The 22,007-nt window shown below is 41.9% G+C and overlaps 1 protein-coding gene across 1 annotated transcript in view; it reads left to right on the forward strand.

Annotated features, from left to right (window-relative positions):
• The window catches only part of LOC134527545 (protein slit-like), a 110,758-nt gene that overhangs the window by 65,424 nt on the left and 23,327 nt on the right, over positions 1–22,007 (forward strand). The window contains exons 4-6 of the mRNA XM_063360315.1: positions 1,906–2,073; positions 2,692–2,868; positions 9,978–10,251. Of these exons, the coding sequence (XP_063216385.1) occupies positions 1,906–2,073; positions 2,692–2,868; positions 9,978–10,251 (619 nt within the window). The remainder of the gene's footprint in view (positions 1–1,905; positions 2,074–2,691; positions 2,869–9,977; positions 10,252–22,007) is intronic.

The raw sequence follows: 22,007 nt of genomic DNA on the forward strand, positions 1-22,007 counted from the left end.
AACATACGAATTACATATTGCCAGATTAATATAATACCATTGGCTACAATGTAGTTTTCCGATTTAATTCACATTTTATATATATATATATATATATATATATATATATATATATAGATATCTTCACTTCAAGAAATAACACGTCTTTCCTGTAAATTTAGTACCAACCTTTATATATATTTCTCTTTGGAGTCGTCGCCGACCTAATCATCTGGCAGCGGTAGTGTCATGACACGGAGATCCGTGCCCGAGGCCGTAATCACTCGACCGGGAATAGAACCCGTGTCCTCCCGAATGCGCGTCCAACATATTACCATTTCGCTTCCCCACTCGGTTTTCAGGAGAGGGCTGTAACCCCTCTCCCCGGTTCTCACGTCATTGAGTAGGCCTACAAAGAAATGAAGTAGGATTTTTGCTTGAGTAGTCACGGTTCACTATGGTTGGGATCGGTGGGATCGGCGCTGTCAATCAGTTCGCAGCTGGTATCAGGAACTTGAGGTACCTCGAAGTTGCTTTACGTTGTTTCCAGTAAACTTTGCCGTTTGCTGAATAAAATAAAGGAAGTAGTGATAAAAATATTGAAATTAAATGCCAATAAAATACATTTCTCTAGCGATTCAGCAAATAAAATATGGCATCATCAGTTTCAACTATGGTAATTTTACATTTCTGTGAAAAAATGGCAACGTTAAAATTTTCACATTATATAAAAATGGCTCAGTATCATTCAAGCCTAGTTTTCACATGTTGTTAATCAGCATTCAAGTAATATCTTTACGTAAAATATAAAACTACTGACAGCCATTGAAATCTAAAAAAATAATATTATTATATATTCTCAATTGCTAAGTTTTCCTAATTTATAAGATTTAACCAATTACAAATATAAAATACTTATTTTGCTCGGGACTCCAAAAACTGAGTTCCTTTCCTTTTCTTGCGACGTGCAAAAAGGTGCAGTCTTTTCTTATTCCCTTTTCTGTAGTCTGCATTCATAACGAAATTTCTTCAGTTATGCGTATTCTCCTGACGAAGATTCTTGAATAGTAACTCAATCCACAGAAGCGCGGGAAGAAGGCTGTGCAGTCGATGAGACAGCTAGACCCGTGGTCTGAGCGTGGTCGCTCCCTCCCCTACCGCCCCAGCTCCCCACCCCTCGACCGCTAGCTCACCCCCACGCGCCCCCAAGGCCATGCCTTCTTCCCGCTAACTCTCGCTGCCACGGCTTGCCGCCGCGCGCGACTCTTTCCAGGGCTTCAATTCATATAGAAGAAACGCTTTTCCTCAAAAGTTTCAGTGACGACTATAAGTTTTATATACATCAAAATGTTCGTAATCGCAATGCGCATGTTTGTATGACATTAATTTCCTCTAAACATTTCACAGCAAAAACTTTTTTTTGTTTAATTAAACACTGAATAACTCGGTTGAAAAAAATTAAAATGCAAAATCACTTTCTAATGAACACAGGTAATAGTATAAGTTCTTCAAATATATCTTTAGAATATTTTTCGAACCTCAGGTTTCTTCATAAAATGTTTTCTCCCGAAGGCCTGAAAAATCCATGGCGGACTTGATCCAAAGGACCCTTAAAGCGGGGGGTCCAGGGGTCCTCCCCCGGGAAAATTTTTATTTCAAGGTGGAAAATGGTGCTATTTAACAGTTTTATTATCTAAAAATTGATTACTCAGCACTTTATTTGCCCCCGTTTGCCCCCAAGGTTGGTTTGCCCCCACTTCAAGGTTTCAGAGGGGGGGGGGGGGAAATACCCTTCCCCCCCCCCCCCAGTTGTTGCGCCGCTGCTTATGATGGACCGAAACATCGGACGCGGCTGCACGACCCAGACAATGGCCGCGGTTGTTCGTGGAGCGCGTGTGAAGAGGTGGTGGTCGGCGCGAGGTGCAGGAGCTGGAGAAGCTGACGTTCCTGGACGTGAGCGACAACTCGCTGGAGCGGCTGGAGCCGGGCTGCTTCTCGCCGCTGGCGGCGCTGCGCACGCTGCGACTGCGCGGCAACCAGCTGGGGCTGGCGCCCGTGGGCGTGGCGCTGCTGGGGCTGCCGGCGCCCTTGCAGGTGCGTCCATGTATCCAACATTTGGCACCGTTGTATCGAACATTTGGCATCGATATATCGAACATTTGGCATCGATATATCGAACATTTGGCATCGATAATATCGAATCTAAATCATGTAATATTTTTCAAGTAAAAAAAAATACATATGAAAATTATCTGTAAATAAATTTGACAGGAAAAAAATAAATAAAATGTTGGTTGAGGAGGAGGAGGGGGAAAGAGGGAAATATTGGAGTTCACAGAAGGGAATTTTATAGGCTGGCAAGTTGGGATTGCAATGCAGTGTCAGGTGGACTGTTGGGCATATTCAAATACATTTAAGTAAATTTTTCTAATTTTTTTTTTTACTATTCATTATTCTCTTTTTTCAACATATTTGTTAGCTTCTTTGTCGCTTAACCTTTTCAGTGGTTTATAACAGTCCATAAAAATTACTTGAAAATTAAAATGGTTGGACATGAAACTTTCGAAACATAAACAGAAGGTATTATTTAATTTAAAAAACAAAAATAATTTGTTTTTACTTGTGCTAGAAAGAACTAAACTTTTGTACCTATTAGCTGAGATGTAGCAAGGAAGTGCAAGTAGCAGACCGGTAAAGGCCCGGGGCTCGCAGGAGCTGGACCTGGGGGACAACTCGCTGCTGGGCCCGCTGGGGCCCGCCACGCTGCCGCCGCTGCCCGCGCTGCTGTCCCTGCAGCTGGCGCGCAACCAGCTCAGCAGCGTGCAGCGCGCGGCCCTGCGCGGCACGCGCCGCCTGCAGAGCCTGGGCCTGCGCTTCAACCAGATAGACGTGCGTGTCTCCCCTCGCCCGTCCCTCTCCGTGCACTTCCATCGAGGAATGTCCCAGTCGTGATAACATATAACACTATCAACTGTAAGCGTTGCAGAGTTCCGGTTCGTACTCACAATAATGAAAGAGTAAGCCGTGCGCCATTTCTGCTTTGCTGTTTTCTCGCTTGCAGCGCCACCTGCGCAAAAAATTGACGACTCCCTTAGCAGTCGTCGTCAAAGTCCCAGACCATTTGGATCGGTCGTAATGGTCGAAACGACAGAGCTCTTTTTCGCTTGCCTCCACGTTCACCTGACATAACATCATGCTATATATATTTTTTTCCTTGGGGCCTTATAAAAAGATCTTGTCTACGTTCCGCCGCTGCCTAATGATTTTGCCAGAGTTGAGACACAGAACTGAACAGGCTATTGCTTCCATTACTCCGGACGAGTTAACCAAAGTGTGAGAAGAATTGGACTTCATGTTGGGTGTGTGCCGTATAACTAAAGGTGCAAAGCTTGAACATTTGTAAAACAATGTAGGTTAGTTTACTTTCAATTTTATGCATGATTTGTTGCAAATAGTCTAAATTAAACTGTTATATGATATACCATTGAAACTGGGACATTATTTTATGGACATTCTGTATAACGATACTTCAGTTGTGTTTCTGAAGTACATCTTCAATGTTACAGGAACATAGGTATTTCAATTATGTTCATGAGATTGATCTGAAACTTTTTTTAATATAATGGTTTTGTTTCTGTAATGTTGCAGACACGTTTAAAATGTGTGTATCCTTAAGTGTTTTTGAAACATAGTAAATTGGACCCCCACCGACGACCTTTGTATCATTGGCCAAGTTTCTATGCTGCCACAAATGCAATTTTAGACCAAGCTCTGATAGTACAGGGGAGGAGAGCAGCCAACTTCTGTATCACATGTGAATATGTGTATGTACTCTTATCACTAATGATACTTCATGCATGTATATAATTCTCGTCGAAAATTTATAGTTTAAGATGTATAATTCGTCTAACCTTAATTATGAGGGAACTACGTGAGTGCCTCTTCATAAAAGTTTAGAAAATAGTTCAGTTTTATTTTGTGAACACACTTGAAAACATAAAAAGTAAAATTAATGTATTTTGTGTCATAAGGAAAACAATTGCTGTTTCCGAATACCTCATTAAAGGATCCGTTAACCTTCAAAAGTGCATCTTAAAGGACGACAACCATTTTTGGTTGCCTTCCAAATAGTTACTAGGATCCTTACAGAATCACCGATGCGGCTTTTCGTGGAAGGACGAATCACTCGTGGTCTGGCAACTATTCTTGTGGACATTCAAGGGTCTGTGGCGCTATATTTAAGTGAAACTGTAACTATAGTCTGTTGCTTAGCCAGCAGACTGCTGCCTACACCCTTTAGAAGAAGAGATAGAAACAAATCGATGCCATATTGGTTTCAACCGTTTTCATCTATAATTTTTTGTATAATTTAATATTGAAAATTGGACTTCGTTAAAGCATAGAATTCATATTAATAGTAAAAACAAAACATAAAATGATGTATCTGAGCAGTAATATTACGTAGTTATTCCCAATCATAAATTAAATATCAAATGCCAATGACTTCAGAGGGTGTATTATTTGTAGCATCCATTCCCTTTTATTTTCAAACATTTCTTAAAACTACATCATATATTTAAGGGTGCCAAATTTCGGAAATTAAACGAATGAAAATTGTTATGGTCTAAAAACTATTGATATTAAGATGACACCTTTAAGGTCCTGTCTCTTTTACGTAATTTTATATGATACTTTCAAAAGATTAACTTGAATGTGTAAAAATTTAAATAGTTTGAAAAAACGTGTGAAATAACTTCAAAACTAAACAGATGACTGCAAAAAAATATGATACATTTTCGAGACACCATGTTGTGTTAGCATCGAAAGAATTCGGACGACCTTTCACCACTAGTTTTTCACCGAATGCAGCCTTTATATTAAATGAATCTTTGGTTATAAGGTCGCGTTAGTAAAAGACGCATCATTACTATTAGGAAACAGCAAATATTAACCTTGCTGTGACAGTAATTAATAATTTTCTAAGGAATGTTAACTTTAATTATGTGATTACAGAAAGTTTTGATTAAATTGTTCAGTGCAGTCTTGTTCATTGGGGTAAAAGAAATTTAATTTAAATGCGTTTGTAAATTCACATACTTTATTGTACTCATTTACATGACTGCATTATAAATGTATTTAAAACACATGCAAATATACCTATTTGCCTCATGTGGCTGGATCCGTTGCTGGGTTTATGAGATTTATGATTCTGGTCTACATCGATCACCTTCTGAACGATGCCTTTGACCCATTCAGAGGTTAGGCACGGTTTTGTGTCATTACTCTAATCAATTTTCCTGTCAGAGTCATCCTGCAGGATATCATCATCATCCACAACAACAGACATTAGGCAGTCTAAACCTTAAACTTTGACATCGTCATGACGTCGTCCCGACCATGGCCTCTAAGCCCGTGCTCCACACCACTAGTACCAGATCCCGTTATCGGAGCGCACCCCTAGCCCAGCGGGAATGAGTCAGGCGAGCGCCTCGGGCATGACCCCAATAGACTCACAGAAACTTAAGGGCACGGAACCCCGGGGGCTCGACCCCATAAAACAATTAAGGGAAAAGATACTAGGACACAATTATTAATTCCCAGACATTAAACAAGTGCGTCGTAGCCACTCAGTGCGAGCACCGCACGCACGGAGCAGACAACAAACCTCATTAACATTCACCGCGGCCACTGGCCTTAATTAAAGTGCCCGTGACAATGATCAAATCGGATTAGGAGAAATCCCACTAATACAGTTCACAGGGATACAATATGTTAATAAATTTACAGTCGCCAACTTGATGCCACAATTCAAATAATTAAACACTCTAAAACAATTGTTAAGTCTTAAGCACCCAATTACCAGGTGCTACCTTTTAATTGGGCACCTGGAACGTGTTTTTAGCTTATGAAAGAGCAAATTAAGTTAATGTAAGTTTTTGGTGCCGACTCACAAAGGAGGTGAAAGTTTCCCTCCCTTGCGAATCGGCCATGTTCGGCAGTCTCCAACCACTCCGCGCCGGGTCAAGACGTGTTCGTCCGTGAGCAGCCTTTCACTTTGTTTCATCGATCGTTCTTTCTGTAGTCATTTTAATATCTAAACCTTTTCTTTTACTTCATAGCTGCTCACGTTGACTCGGCGTGTATTTTGCGGGCCCGGGCTTATCCCGACCGCCTTCGTTAGTGGTTCCGCATCGCGTCGCGGACCACGCCACGTACGGCACTGGCCGACTCCAGCTGACACGCTTTCGCTAGACCGCCGCGCATACGCCTGCCGGCAGCAACCACAAGTAAGTGTAGGGTGTAATTTAAGATCACGCTCACTGAGCCACCCTAAGACAGTTAACTTTCGGTACTGGCCATCTCCAGAACACTCGTAACCGCGCCCCGCGAGACTGCCGCGGCAAATTCCGTGTTTGTTCTGTAATCAGCGAGTGTTAATTAATGTAACTGTACAACGGCTCAGACGCCGCATAGCGCATTCGCATAGTGTTTGTAGCGGTTCTGCCACCGCGTAGAGTACGCATAGGGAGTACCGAGTACCCATGCGTACCACCGGAGGGGAAGTCCGTTAATTAAACGCAAATCAACATAACCGGTGTCGCTTACGATTATTTCGCGCCACCCCGTCCTCCACACGGCCGAGCGGCCTCAGGGAAGTTCATGTTATACTTCAAGCAGCGTACCTGGCGGGGCATGCGGGGGCAGAGTACCCACGACCCACCATCAACGGCCAAGTGTCTCACTAGCCTGGCGGCCCCCCCTCCCCCCGGATAACAGCAGCACCGCGACGCCCGTAGCGCCCGTCAGGTCCTTCCCGGGCCTTCTACAGAGGCCGGGTGACGGCACACATATATGTATCCTTATTACAGTGCTAAGTATAACGAGTTACTTTTTCAGTTTACTTCTTCCATCCCAACATAACTTCATTACTTCCCTCTTTCTGTTTATTTCTGCGCCCGTAGTCTGAATCTTGGTCCTAGAGTCCCCATTAATGTCAAACTTAAATATCATATGACACTAGAAAGTTGTTTTGCGCGTCTTTAATTTACATATCCAGCCAGTAACCATCTTCTACAGCGTACAAAAACATTTTGTGGTCTATCTCTCATAGTGAACTAAGTGAACTTTACTATACGCCTTGACAGCATTTAGACACTTTTTTTATGCAATCGGAATATCTTTAGACCATTCAAAGTTAAAGGTTTGATTAATTTTACCTTTTTTAAATAAAAATATATATTTGTGTCACTATAGAGTCTTTCCATGAAAATGGCTACTGTTGTGGGGTCTTTGTGTATGTGTATAAAAATGTTTAATGTAATTATAATTTTAAAAATTCAACTTAGCATCAAGTTGCGGCAAGTTTTTCATTACCTTGAATTAGGTTTGTCGTGCAAGCCTGGCAGATCAAGTATGATTCAAGCATATACTTGACAATTAAGGCTAGGACCTATCCGAAAGATTGCCTAAGGCTTGAATTCCGTGTGTTATATCAATTAAATGCTATGAATAGCTTTCTGCGGGCTTGCTGCAGGCTTGACCAGTTGAGACACGTTATCTTGAACCAAGCTCTTACCACATGTAAATATGCTTGCCATAACAAGCTTGCTGCAAGCTAGATTGCTTGTCATGGCAAGATTAATTCCAGCTTGAATTACTTTTATTTTCTACATGGGTTTATGGTCTCTACCTAGTAATTTTATTTTAAAATATTGCTTAAACTGTAAGCACAGTAAGCATATGCAAAATATGCTTTATTTGTAAGATTTTTTTAACCAGAATCTACTTAAGTTTGTGTATCCTTTCAAAAGATAATTCAGTAATGCTAAATAATTTTACTTATTTTACACAATAAAGAAACAAAAATAATAATTACACTGCATTTAGCTTAATGTTTAACAGCGCTTAGAATTTATATTTTTTAGACAGCAAAATAAAGTCTTGAATACCATTTGACGAGTATCACTCTAACTATTTACAAGACATCTCCTTTTTAAAACAATTGATTTTCTCAATAAAACAGATTTTGCCATTACGAAGGAAATAGGCAAGAGAGACAATCAAGCACAATTTTTCAGATGATATACATAATTTGTGCTAGTGGCATACCTCATTTCCCGTTTTTTTTCTCTATACAAAATTTTAAAGTTTTCATTCCTCGTATTTTTTTTTATTTCGGTCTTTTTGAGGTAGCCCATAATTGAACCGATATTTTATCCTTAAGTTTTCTGTTACACAAAAAAATTGGCGTACGTCATGGTGTGGCTCCCAACCACAGAACCGTAGCAAAGAAATAATTCCATTTATTCTGGTAGGCTAGTCGCTGAGAACTGAGACACCAAATGTTACATTTTTTCCTACAGAGCAATATTACAATATTATTACAATATATTTGACAATTACTCCTCCGAAAATAAAAAGAAATTTCAAGAAAGAAAGACATTTAATAAAGAAAAGAAAAATATTAGTTTATTACATGGTATACCAATCACTGTGCTGCGGCATATATAAATTCGCGTAGCTTCTGTAGGGTCGGTATTCCAAGACGTTCGGGTAAGATAGCGAATAAGCACTACATTGTTGGTATAAAACTGTAACCTAACTCGCGGGCAGTATTTCAAAACATACCCAAACAGAATCCCAGTAAGGAAACATCTCGGCAATCGTTTTAATAAACGGTGCCCTGCGCGAGGCTAGAAACTGATTGCAATGCATTCTAGCGGACGTTTGGCAATCAATACATTTTCTATGCCAAATATGCTACAGATAGCAGTATTATCGTGCGAATTATATTGTGTAATTTTAATTTTCTCAAGTACTTTTAAAGTGGCGATTATTTCTTGTTATGACCTTTAAAATGTACAAAATGTATTCGAGAATAGTTTCGCTATCATAAAATTTCATTTGACAAACCAACGCTCTTGATGCGTTCTCCGATGATAGTAAAATTAACTATAGGTATACGAATTAATGGCACCAGATACGACTCCGCCATCTGGACGAAATCAACGAAAAAGTGAGTTCTGCGCACGCGCGTTATTCTGGCAACAGAACGGTAACAGATATATCAACAAAATCGGTTGCCTAATAATAAGAGACTGGCCGTGTCCTATCGTGTACGAGGAATACAATTAGGGTACAGATGTAGCATATTCAACACCAAACCCTTATTTTTGTGTCTTGGAATACTGTCCCAAGAGTTTTGTGAATTCTTATACAAAACAGTAAATTCATCATTTGTAATTTTACGAATGTATCAGTAATCAAACAATTTGTACATTTGAGGTGAATTTTTTTAAGTTAGGTATTACAGGACATTCGGGTAAGGTAGCGAATAAGCACTGCCTTGTTGGGATACAACGGTAACCTAACTGCAGGCTATATTCCAGAACGTGTCTAAACCGAATCCCAGTCAGGATACAGTAAAGCAACTGTTTTAATAAACGGTACACTGCGCGAGGCTAGAAAATGGTTCTGACGCATTCTAGCGGACGTTTGGCAACCATCAAAACACTTATTATAGCAAAAATCCTGGAGATATCAGCCTCATCGTATATATTAAATTGTGTTATTCCAATTTTCTAAAGCACTATTTATGTTACGATTATTTATTGTTATGACCATTAAAGTTTACTAAATATTTCCAGAATAGTTTTGCTACCATAAAGTTTAATTTGACACACTAATACTTATGTTACATCTCGCGATGTTTACGAAATTGAATATATACGAATTAATGGTGTCAGATGCGGGTACGCCATCAGGACTAAACCAACGAAAAATTGAGCTCTGCGCATGCGCAGAATTTGGGCAACAGATCGGCATTTGATAGGACACCAAAATTCATGTCCTAAAAATGAGGATCTGACCGTGTCCTATCATGCACTCGGAATACTGTTTGGTTACAGAGGTAGCATATTCAACGCCTTTGTGTTATAACACCAGCCTAAGAGTAAGCTGGTTCCGTGGTGAGTAAGAGAGAAGGGGGCTGTGGGCAGGTGCTGGAAGACGACGCGTTCAGCGAACTAGCCTCGCTGGAGCGCCTGGACCTCTCGCACAACCGCATCGTGGCGGTGTCCGGGGCCTCCCTGGCACACCTCGCGAGGCTCGAGTCCCTCGACCTGTCGCACAACTTCCTGCGGGCGCTGGCTGCCGACCTGGTGCGGCCGCTGCACCAGCTGCGCAGGCTGCACCTCGACGACAACGACGTGACCATGGTGCCCGCCGCCACCGTCGCCCTGCTCTCCCCGCTGAGGCGGCTCACCCTCGCAGGTACCGTCACCCTTGCAAGCACCGTCCATGAGGGCTCACTGTCACAGGTACAGCGCCTTCTGGCTCACCCTTGCAAGCACCGTCCATTAGGGCTCACTGTCACAGGCACAGCGCCTTCTGGCTCACCCTTGCAAGCACCGTCCATGAGGGCTCACTGTCACAGGTACAGCGCCTTCTGGCTCACCCTTGCAAGCACCGTCCATTAGGGCTCACTGTCACAGGTACAGCGCCTTCTGGCTCACCCTTGCAAGCACCGTCCATTAGGGCTCACTGTCACAGGCACAGCGCCTTCTGGCTCACCCTTGCAAGCACCTTCCATTAGGGCTCACTGTCACAGGCACAGCGCCTTCTGGCTCACCCTTGCAAGCACCGTCCATGAGGGCTCACTGTCACAGGTACAGCGCCTTCTGGCTCACCCTTGCAAGCACCGTCCATTAGGGCTCACTGTCACAGGTACAGCGCCTTCTGGCTCACCCTTGCAAGCACCGTCCATTAGGGCTCACTGTCACAGGCACAGCGCCTTCTGGCTCACCCTTGCAAGCACCGTCCATGAGGGCTCACTGTCACAGGTACAGCGCCTTCTGGCTCACCCTTGCAAGCACCGTCCATTAGGGCTCACTGTCACAGGCACAGCGCCTTCTGGCTCACCCTTGCAAGCACCGTCCATTAGGGCTCACTGTCACAGGCACAGCGCCTTCTGGCTCACCCTTGCAAGCACCGTCCATGAGGGCTCACTGTCACAGGCACATCACCTTCTGGCGCACCCTCGCAAGCACCGTCCATTAGGGCTCACTGTCACAGGCACAGCGCCTTCTGCCTCACCCTTGCAAGCACCGTCCATGAAGGCTCACTGTCACAGGCACAGCGCCTTCTGGCTCACCCTCGCAAGCACCGTCCATGAGGGCTCACTGTCACAGGTACAGCACCTTCTGGCTCACCCTCGCAAGCACCGTCCATTAGGGCTCACTGTCACAGGCACAGCACCTTCTGGCTCACCCTTGCAAGCACCGTCCATGAGGGCTCACTGTCACAGGTATAGCGCCTTCTGGCTCACCCTTGCAAGCACCGTCCATGAGGGCTCACTGTCACAGGTATAGCGCCTTCTGGCTCGCCCTTGCAAGCACCGTCCATGAGTGCTCACTGTCACAGGCACAGCGCCTTCTGGCTCGCCCTTGCAAGCACCATCCATTAGGGCTCACTGTCAGAGGCACAGTACCTTCTGGCTCGCCCTTGCAAGCACCGTCCTTGAGGGCTCACTGTCACAGGTACAGCGCCTTCTGGCTCGCCCTTGCAAGCACCGTCCATGAGGACTCGCTGTCACAGGTACAGCGCCTTCTGGCTCGCCCTTGCAAGCACCGTCCATTAGGGCGCACTGTCACAGGTACAGCGCCTTCTGGCTTACTCTTGTCATTACGATCTATTCTATTTCACTCTGTGAGGTGTTCTATTAGAGTTCTCATTTGAAGGTACTCTAAGTAACTTGGCTCAGAGGTACTGCCTGATATGACAGTTCTGTATCAGTGAAGCTGCAAGCAGGCTGGTTCTGGATAATTTTTAAATCGACACAAAGAAGATCCAGCCAGCCTAATCACATTCCACTCTGTTCCAAGGCATCATCCACACATTGATTCAGTCATAGTGCCCCTCCCTTATCCTCAGGTATCGTCGGCAATGGCCCTCCATTTCGTAGTTTCCAGTGTGCCACCATATAGTTTAGGTCAGCTGGCAGTGGTCATCTTGGTTCTGAAGCTTGGAGGTCGGTGTCACCTGTGTCGCTGATGAATTTTATTTTGTACAAAAATCAAGCTTGAATTTGTTAGGTATCAAACCAAGAGATACCAGCATGTTAATTCATTGAATGCAGAGATCTAAGTCATTGGGCTAGCAAAGCAGTTGAAGAATAATGAAATAAATAAGGTATTTATACTTTTAAAGTATGTCTTCAAGGCAATAGTAGTTATGGTAAGGAGCGCTACATTAAAACTTTTCCGAATTTCAAACTTGGACATTAACCCCAAAGCCAGCGAGCATTATCAGGCTGTGGAATTCCGGTTACAACCTCCTGGTTTTAGTTGTGTCCATTAAGTGTTCAAAATTATATTGATAGGACACTATTAAAGGAAGAAGGTTTGATTTAGATGTCGCGGAGTGCTGTTCGGGCCTATTCCACTCTGCCCTGCAAAATATTTTTCTATTATTTTGCAAATTTAGGTCGTGTCGGATGACTGGCCTGATGTGAGTGTCATGATGTCTGATTTTAAGAACTGTAAGTGTACTGAAATTGCAGTGGTAAATCAAACTTGCTGTGAAATGTAAAGCCCCAGGGTCGCATGTGACAGATGTGCTTCCGGCCGCTCTCGGGGGCATATAATCGTATTCAGGTATCAGTGCCCGAGTAAAGACGCGAGGTTAGCCAATGTATGCATATTTTCATTTCCAGAAAGGAGGGGAAAGGGGATATAACCACGTTGCCAGCTGTTTGCTTTCAAATTCTCTTGTTTTGTTGGTGGGAAAGATAGAATAGATAGAATTTTTTAAAGGATATATTAGGATTTTTGGGCAGTGGGATGTAACCCTTCATCTCTACCCCTTCGTTTGCTCTTGAGGACAGCTACTATGCCCGGCCCTGTGAGCCCTGAGCCCATAGTCACCGAAGCACAGCAAGTGCTGCCCTCAGCCAGCGAGCGAGCGCACCTCTGCGCACACTGGCGTCGCGTGGTGGCGGCGCGCGGAACCCACTGCTCACTGGGCCAATACAAGCATCCCGTGCCAAGTGTTGCACGCCTGTCTGAAGCACGCTGTTGCAGTGCTGGTCCTTGAACTCTCGCGTTCAGGTTTCCTCATCCATCAGCACACCCAACAACACCTTTCATTCAGTGGTGTGCTCAAAACGAAGACTATCCGAAGACTCCAGACGCACTGAACTGTTCCGCTGTCACTTTTTCTTCCCAGGCTCGACGATACAACCACGTCTACCGCCAGATTGTCCACTAGTCGGTATTCGCTATTTCCAACTAATCCATCTGCTCATCACATCTGGAATCCCCATATTAGCAACACACGGGGGTGCTAATAGTTGCAGATTGTCCCTGCCTCCCTGCCTTCATGACACAAACGTCGCTGCATGATCACCCAGCGTCTCTGAAAACGAGGGAGCAACCCCTACAACGACATGCTGTGCGAACTTCCCCCACTTCCGAGCACATAAGAATACTATTCTGACCAAGGTACATAGGAAATGACCTCAGCACTGAGGAAAACACAGGGGCGAATACGACAGCATCCGGACATCGCGATAGCCATCGGGCGAATGTCGGTTATTCAGGCTGACTCTCATTGGTACTGTCCATTGTAAAAAAAAAAATAGATTCTGACTACGAACCCCGCCAGATTAAAATTTATTACTGGATACATTGCTCGGTGTGATTATAACACATTTATTGTTGCAACAATGTTACTCATTTTAGCTTGCTTGTCGCGTGCTTCCAGGTCATTAGATTCATAACCACATTTATCTAGGCATGTTGCTTAAGGAAAGAACCTACCGACAGTCGATCTTTAGTAGGGTTAATATAAATATGCACTCTCCGCCAGCTGTATCGTGACTTTCAATGTGAAATTATGTTTTGGGTAGCATTGAACTCGCTATTTGACCCCATACTTAAATAATGTTTCACACATATTTCAATAAAATTTCAGTAACTATTACTGTTATGTTTCATATTTGAAATATTTTGAGCTCGTTTCAATCATCCTGATATCGATTTTAACAAGTTTATTTCTTCAAAATAACTCCTTTCTCATTAAGCGTGTGTTGGGGATGGTTTTTTACTTTTGACCCTAACTGTTTCTTTTCCCAAATCCCCGACCTGTTTACTCGTGCCTGGTTCTAAATCACATCATTGATGATGATATACAATTCCAAAAACAAAAATGAATAAAGATAGCACAACTGGCACCTCTCCAATCGATGCTTATCCCTACTGGTTTATGCATTATACTAGAAAGGCAGGGTTGTCTCTTTCCGACTCCCGTGCTTTTCCCCCATCCATAATTTGGAAGAAACTAGCCTAGCTTCTTGTTCATTAAGTCATACACAATGGTAAAATAAACTCATTTCTGTCAAGTAACAATAAAATCGAACTCCACAAAATGTTTAGAACATAGAATTTTTTTTCCTAGCCTTAGTTAATCTAAATGATCCAGGACAGGGAGTACCTAAGCATGTCTCAAGCTTAAAGCCCATACAGATACAACTTATCATGCTGTGATTAACCATGCGGGAAAGGTCATGTGCATCTTGTGATATTGGAGTCAGTTATTGCAGCAATTTAGGCCATGGTTGATGCCCCTTTGGTCGCCCTAGCCAAAGCTAGCTACGGTGCCCCAGATGAAACCTGCATAGGTGCAGGGAAAACCCTGGTCTGGGTTATGTGGGGATCAATTAGCATGCGTTAAAGCAAACAAGGTCAGTACTGGGTAACAGTAAAAGGCCCAGGTGAGAAGAGTTGGGCGGATAAGAAAAACTGCCACGCAGGGTTGGGAACTTGGGTTTTGAGGCCCACATTAATTTTTTGAGCGATCCTGGATAACTGTGCCAGAGGTGCATGCGCCTCTGGGGAGAGGGCGACTACACTCGGTAAACCGCCCAGCTGCCAGTCAGCTGCTTGAAAAGGAACATTTGGTGCCTATGCTAGTGATGCCTCGGCTCCAGCAAGACCTACAGCAGTGGAAGGCCAGTGTACAGCCGAGCCAGTAAAACAGCTAGATCTGCAGGCGCAGGGGGATCCAAACGGCCTAGCATTCCTCCATCTCCATCTTCTGTCCTTGGAGTCGACAACAGCTACCTTTCATTTCTTAGGTGAAGGGAGGGGTAAGCAATACCTTGGTAATACAAGTTGATTAAAGGTCGCACCATTCATTCTATGCCATACAACCAGGATGGCCCCAGCAGTCTAAAGGCGCCATCTTCTTCCCCTTGGACCCTCCAGTGGCTCAGCACTTAAAACTTCAATAATGATAATACAGCGGCTAAATTAAAATAACCCCTATGTGTTTTTAAGGTTTATGAAATGATTAAGTTGAAAATTTTTATCACATTTTCAAAGTCATTGATATAATTTAGCAATACGCTGTTAATGTTATTTAAAAACATATAACTAATCAAGACAAACTTATGATTAATATTTTATCACTTTAGTTACATAGTCATTTGAATTTTGCAGTGGTTCCTTACACTACACTGGACATTACCAGTTGCTGATCCAGGTTAGTAGTATGTAAATGGGCATACTAAAACAGGCGGCAGGCGGTGGATTGTGATTGTCGGTCCGCCATCTTGGATTGTGACGTCACGGCGGCCATCTTGGATGACCTTTACAGGGTTCGTACGGTCCTTAGAAGTCCTTAAAAAGTCCTTATTTTTGAATACTGTTTTTAAGGGCCCTTAAAAGTGCTTACTTTTTTACGTTTGTCGTGTTGACTTTAGAAGTTACTTTTTCCTTTGTTACGCATTGGATGTTACGTAACGGTAGTACGACTATGTTTTTATGGTACAAATATTGGGCCGAATAGCTTAGTAAATGTCGTACGATGTACCAGAATACTTTTGTTAGTGCACAAAATATACCGGAATTATCGGTTTACCGGCTTATAGTGCTCATAACTACTGAACAGAGCGCGCTGTAGTAGCTGTGTTAGTGTTTTGGCGCGTAAATGCAGATGTTTCGTTGTTTTGACTTGGTGTGATTGTTTTTTCTTGTGAGAAAGCAAGGCAAGATGCCGATTGTGCTGTAAAGTTTTCGATATAGGGAATATGGGCGAATCGGCTTTGAAAGCACACATGGCAGGTGAGACGCGTGTATTTTTATAGGTTTTTCATGAAATTTTTTTGGTTGTCTTACATTTTTGTATGTCTACATAAGTTAAATTGTTTCATGTATAAATAATTAAAAACGAAAATATGAATTTGTGAATGGTATTGGAAGTTGTTGGATTTGTGTGCGGTGGGATTATTTTCACCCAATGCATAACGAAGTACATTAATAAGGTTAACATTTTATTTGAAAACAATGTAGTTGGTATTGAATGTTTTTTGTTGTATTAATATGTCTGTTATAAATGTAAAATAACTTATGTATTATCGAAATTTTTTTTTATTAGGGTCGAAGCACTCTTCATTAGTTGAAGAGAAAACCAAGACCGTTGCGATAAAAGAGTTTTTCAGTCCCATGAACTTACCTAATCAAACTTCTTCAACCTCAAATGCTGCAGGTGTATGCAAGCCAGCTACAGAAGCAAGTGGTAGTTTGAATTTGTTTACCACTGGGAAAGACGTTCTGGATGCAGAAATTTTGTGGACTTTAAAGTGTATTTGTAATAACTATTCGTACAAGTCTTGTGGGGATTCATCTCAACTTTTTGCTAGAATGTTTCCAGACAGTTTAGTCGCACGACAGTTCTCTTGCGGTGAAAAGAAAGTGGCATATTTGTGTCATTTTGGTTTGGCTCCCCATTTCCAGACACTTTTATTCAAATCTTTTCAGGACACTAGTCACTATGTCTTGCTGTTTGACGAAACACTGAATAAAAGCACCCAGCAAAAACAAATGGACATCCATATTAGATTCTGGCATACTGACAATTCAGTGAGAACACATTATGTTACTTCAGCTTGCATTGGTCATGCCACAGCTGATGATTTACTGAAGGCGTTTTACAAATGTACAGAGAAGCTTGATTTATCAAAATTGATTCAGGTATCAATGGATGGACCATCAGTTAATTGGAAGTTTTTCAAACTGTTGCAGGAAAACATGAGAAAAGAGTTTAATTTTGAGTGCATTGATGTTGGTTCTTGTGGGCTTCACACTTTGAATAATTCATTCAAAAAGGGCGAATCTGCAACAGAGTGGGGTATTTCATCTGTTCTGACATCTCTTTACTCTTTGTTCAAAGATGCCCCAGCACGAAGGGATGACTTTGAAAAATTATCCACAACACATAAAATGCCAGTCAAATTTTGCAGCTGCCGCTGGTTGGAAAATGTTCCATCAGCTGAACGGGCATTAGAAGTTTGGAATGATGTAACAGAGTATGTGGGAAAAGTTGAAAAAGGTGTACTTTCAAAAGTGACATGCAAGTCCTTCGGTGTTGTCGCTGGAGCAACACAAGATAACCTGATGACTATGAAGCTCAATTTTTTTCTCTCCGTGGCAAAAGTTCTAAAGCCATTTTTGGAAAAATACCAGAGTGACAAACCATTGTTACCCTTCTTCGCACAGGATGTTCTTCAACTTGTAAAAAAGTGTGTTCAACTGTACAAAGTCTTGAAACCTGCTCATTTTGATCGTATTTCTAGTGTTGAAAAATTGAGCAAGTTTGATTTTTCAAGCAAAAGTTTCCATGCTTCAGCAAGTGATGTTAGTGTAGGGTTTGTTGGAGATAAACTTCTGAAAGAGAAACTCTTTAAACAACAGGTAACTGAAAAGCAAGTAGTGGTTCTAAAGTATGAGTGTCAAAAGTTTGTTTTGACTATGTTGGAGAGTTTGATGGCTAAGTGTCCTGTAAATTATTCACTTGTGAGGAATGCAGCCTGTATTGATCCATCGCAAATGGCAAGAGATTATGCTAGCTGTAGTCGTAAAATGAAGTGTGTTCTTACATATTTTGTACAAAAGAAAGCGATTGCAGCAGAGGATTGTGATGATATTTTAATACAGTTCAATGACTTCCTAGAGAATGTTGTTGGACCATCATCATCAGAGTTCCTGAACTATGATAGGAATGAAGGTCTTGACAGCTTCCTTAGTGGCTATTTTTTAAGAACAGCATATGGAAAGGTATGGAATGTCATTAAAATGTTGCTAATTCTCTCACATGGACAAGCATCAGTGGAAAGAGGTTTTTCCATCAACAAAGCCTTAGAAGTTGAAAATCTGAAGGAATCGTCTTATGTAGCCCGCCGCACTGTACATGACTACATCACTTACTGTGGTACCATACATGACATACCTATTACCAAAGAATTGAAGGCGTCTGCATCATCTGCCCGAATGAAATATATGCAGCATTTGGAGGAGGAACGTGCCAAGAAAATTGCTGCCAGTGCACAGGAGAAGAGAAAGTAAATGTTTGATGAAATTGAAGTTTTGAAAAAGAGGAGGGTTCTTTTGGAGAAGGAAATTGACACATCTGAAACATCAGTTAATAATCTTTCACAAAAAGCAGAAACTTCCAGAAATATTGAACTGTTTATCAAGTGCAATGCTGTTAGGAAAGAAATCTCTGTAAAGAAGCAGGAGCTGAGTGATCTCAAAACTAAAATTAGTGACTTGCAAAATCTGACTAAATAGACCTGGTTTCAAACTAATTTCATATAAAGTACTTGACTATTGATTCACACTAGTGCCGTCTTATCATGGAGCTACGAACACTTTGGTGAAAACTGTTAAATGTGTAAATGTTGTATTATAATTTTTTTACTATCAAGTCGATCAAGATATAAGAAAGTATGTGTTCGCAAAGTATTTTTAAATTGGTAAGTTCAAGGCGTTTGTTTAGGCCTATTTTAAACTGCATGACTATGTATAATTAGTACTTACACCACTTGATTTCTTTGTTATATTAATACATTTTTTGCCAACGTGCAGAATATTCTTGTTTTAAAACTTGTATATCAATGCTAAAAGGTCCTTAAAAAAACTATAATCAAGTCCTTAGAAGTCCTTAAAAGTCCTTATTTTTTAATGACCTAAGAGAGTACGAACCATGCTTTACCTTGACCCTTGACCTTGAATTTGATCCTCAAAACTTGTCAAAATTGGGCAAATATTGCCCAAAATTCCTCAAACATCGCCAAAATTTCAATTTTTGTGGAAAACAATTCCGCAAAAAAATCTCAAAAAATTTGATAAATTGAAAATTCCCGTTTTCGAGGGAAAAATTTCTCGTTTCGAGGGAAAATTCCCGTTTTTAGTCCTTAAAAATCCCAGCGACTAGAAAGTCCTAAAAGAGGCTTAAAACTCCTAAGAGATAGCCGCTTATAAGCCTCTGACGTTATCTAGGATTATGACCGCCATTTTGAAAGATGACGTCACCGTTACAATTTTCGTTACGCCCGCCATCTTGAAAATCCGCAATTTTTTTGTTAGAAAATCGGGAAAAATTTTAAAAATCATTAAAAAAATTATTTTATGGAATTAAATAAAAATCTTAAAAACCACTGTTGCAGTTATCGTTACGGTCGCCATCTTGTATTATATAAATGTTGCATATTTCGTTACACCCACCATCTTGGTTGAGTACCATGTCATTCTTACACTTTACGTTACGACCACCATATTGGATCCTATTAATGTTGCAATTATCGTTATGGTCGCCATCTTGAAATTTAGACGCCATCTTAAAATTTAGACGCCATCTTGGAAATCTGTAATTTTTATGTTAGAAAATCGGGAAAAATTCCAAAATTCACAAAAAATTAATTTAATAGAATTCTGATTGATTATATCGCTTCCCGTCCTTGGTTCGAAACCGATGAGGGCAAAAAAAAACACATCAGATCCTTCCTCCACAGAAGCCACCTACAGACTGACCTACCACCGCCAATAACAAGGTATTTACCATCAGCTGGTATGACGTAATGTCCGCCATCTTGTCTTTGTCCACTAGAGGCCGCCATCTTGTTTTCGTCTGCTGGAGTGTGCTGACGACATGTTAGTATAATGTTCTGTTCACCATAACTTTGATCTCTTATATTGACATTGAACTTTGTCATTGACCTTGAACTTTGACATTGACCTTTGACCTTGACCTTGAACTTTGACCTTGACCATGAAATTTGGCCTTGACATTGAAATTTGACTTTGGCCTTGACCTTTGACCTTGAACTTTGACCTTGACCTTGAACTTTGACCTTGAACTTTGACCTTGACATTGAAATTTGACCTTGACCTTGATCTTTGACCTTGACCTTGATCTTTGACCTTGACCTTGATCTTTGACTTTGACCTTGACGCCCATCATGGATTCGTCATTTTATGTTCAGTACATGCTACCAGGAGCTACCACATGCTAGTGGTCATTGCCAACATCTTGTTTTCATCTGCTGGAGGTCACCATATTATGTGTACTCGTCTTACCATCATGCTAGTTTTATTCTAACCTGCTACAGTGCAGTAATCATTTATTATTACAAGGTGCCCGCCATCTTTAAATTTGGCCGCCATCTTGAAATCATGTAATTATTTAGCTAGAAATGCGGGAAAAAATTCCAAAATTCATCAAAAAAATCACTCGTTAATTTACATATTGAATCGATGGATCCCTGTCCACGGTTCGATTCTTGACCAGTGACAGTTGTAACTAATTATGAAAAAAAAAAATATTCTGTTTTCCATTACCTTTCGCGGAGTTTATTAATCATTCACTCTACGAAAAACAACTCAAGTCAATATACCTGACCAACGAATTAATACAGTGCCGATTAGCCTATTATGAAAGTCTAATTTTTCAATAATCTGAATAGCATATAAGCCGTTCATGTACAAAGCCACAAATATAGATCAATTGTCTTCAGTCCATGAGACCGAGTTATGTCATCATCAGACGTATAGGCTAGTCATTTCTTGTCCGCGTGACCTTCGTCGTTAGCTAATTATATTCAATTAATCCATCGTGACATTTTTATACAATCTAAAGGACCAAGTAACCTTGAAAAATAATTTTAACACCAAGAGGTTTTAAACTAGTAAATAGTCAATCACTACATTTTGTACTACGCGCAAGTAACAAAAAGGAAGCACCAACAACGAAAAGACAGCACTACCAAGAAAAGGCAGCACATTTGGAAGCACCACCAACGAAAAGGCAGCACATTTGAAAGCACCGACAACGAAAAGGCAGCACCACCATCGAAAAGGCAGCACATTTGGAAGCACCGACAACGAAAAGGCAGCACCGCCATCGAAAAGGCAGCACATTTGGAAGCACCGACAACGAAAAGGCAGCACCGCCAACGAAAAGGCAGCACATTTGGAAGCACCGACAACGAAAAGGCAGCACCGCCATCGAAAAGGCAGCACATTTGGAAGCACCGACAACGAAAAGGCAGCACCGCCATCGAAAAGGCAGCACATTTGGAAGCACCGACAAAGAAAAGGCAGCACCGTCAGCAAAAAGGCAGCTCATTTGGAAGCACCGACATCGTAAAGGCAGCACCACCAACGAAAAGGCAGCACCGTCAACAAAAAGGCAGCTCATTTGGAAGCACCGACAACGAAAAGGCAACACCGTCAACAAAAAGGAAGCACATTTGGAAGCACCGAAAACGAAAAGGCAGCACCATCGACGAAAAGGAAGCACAATTGGAAGCACCATCGACGAAAAGGAAGCACATTTGGAAGCACCGTCAGCAAAAAGGCAGTACCGACAGCGAAAAGGCAGCACATTTGGAAGCACCGTCAACGAAAACGCAGCACCGCCAACGAAAAGGCAGCACATTTCGAAGCATCGCCAACGAAAAGGCAGCACATTTCGAAGCATCGCCAACGAAAAGGCAGCACCATCGACGAAAAGGAAGCACATTTGGAAGCACCGTCAGCAAAAAGGCAGCACCGACAGCGAAAAGGCAGCACATTTGGAAGCACCGTCAACGAAAAGGCAGCACCGACAGCGAAAAGGCAGCACATTTGGAAGCACCGTCAACGAAAAGGCAGCACCGCCAACGAAAAGGCAGCACCATCGACGAAGAGGAA

The sequence above is a fragment of the Bacillus rossius genome, chromosome 1 (genome assembly GCF_032445375.1).
Source record: "Bacillus rossius redtenbacheri isolate Brsri chromosome 1, Brsri_v3, whole genome shotgun sequence".
NCBI classification, from domain to species: domain Eukaryota; kingdom Metazoa; phylum Arthropoda; class Insecta; order Phasmatodea; family Bacillidae; genus Bacillus; species Bacillus rossius.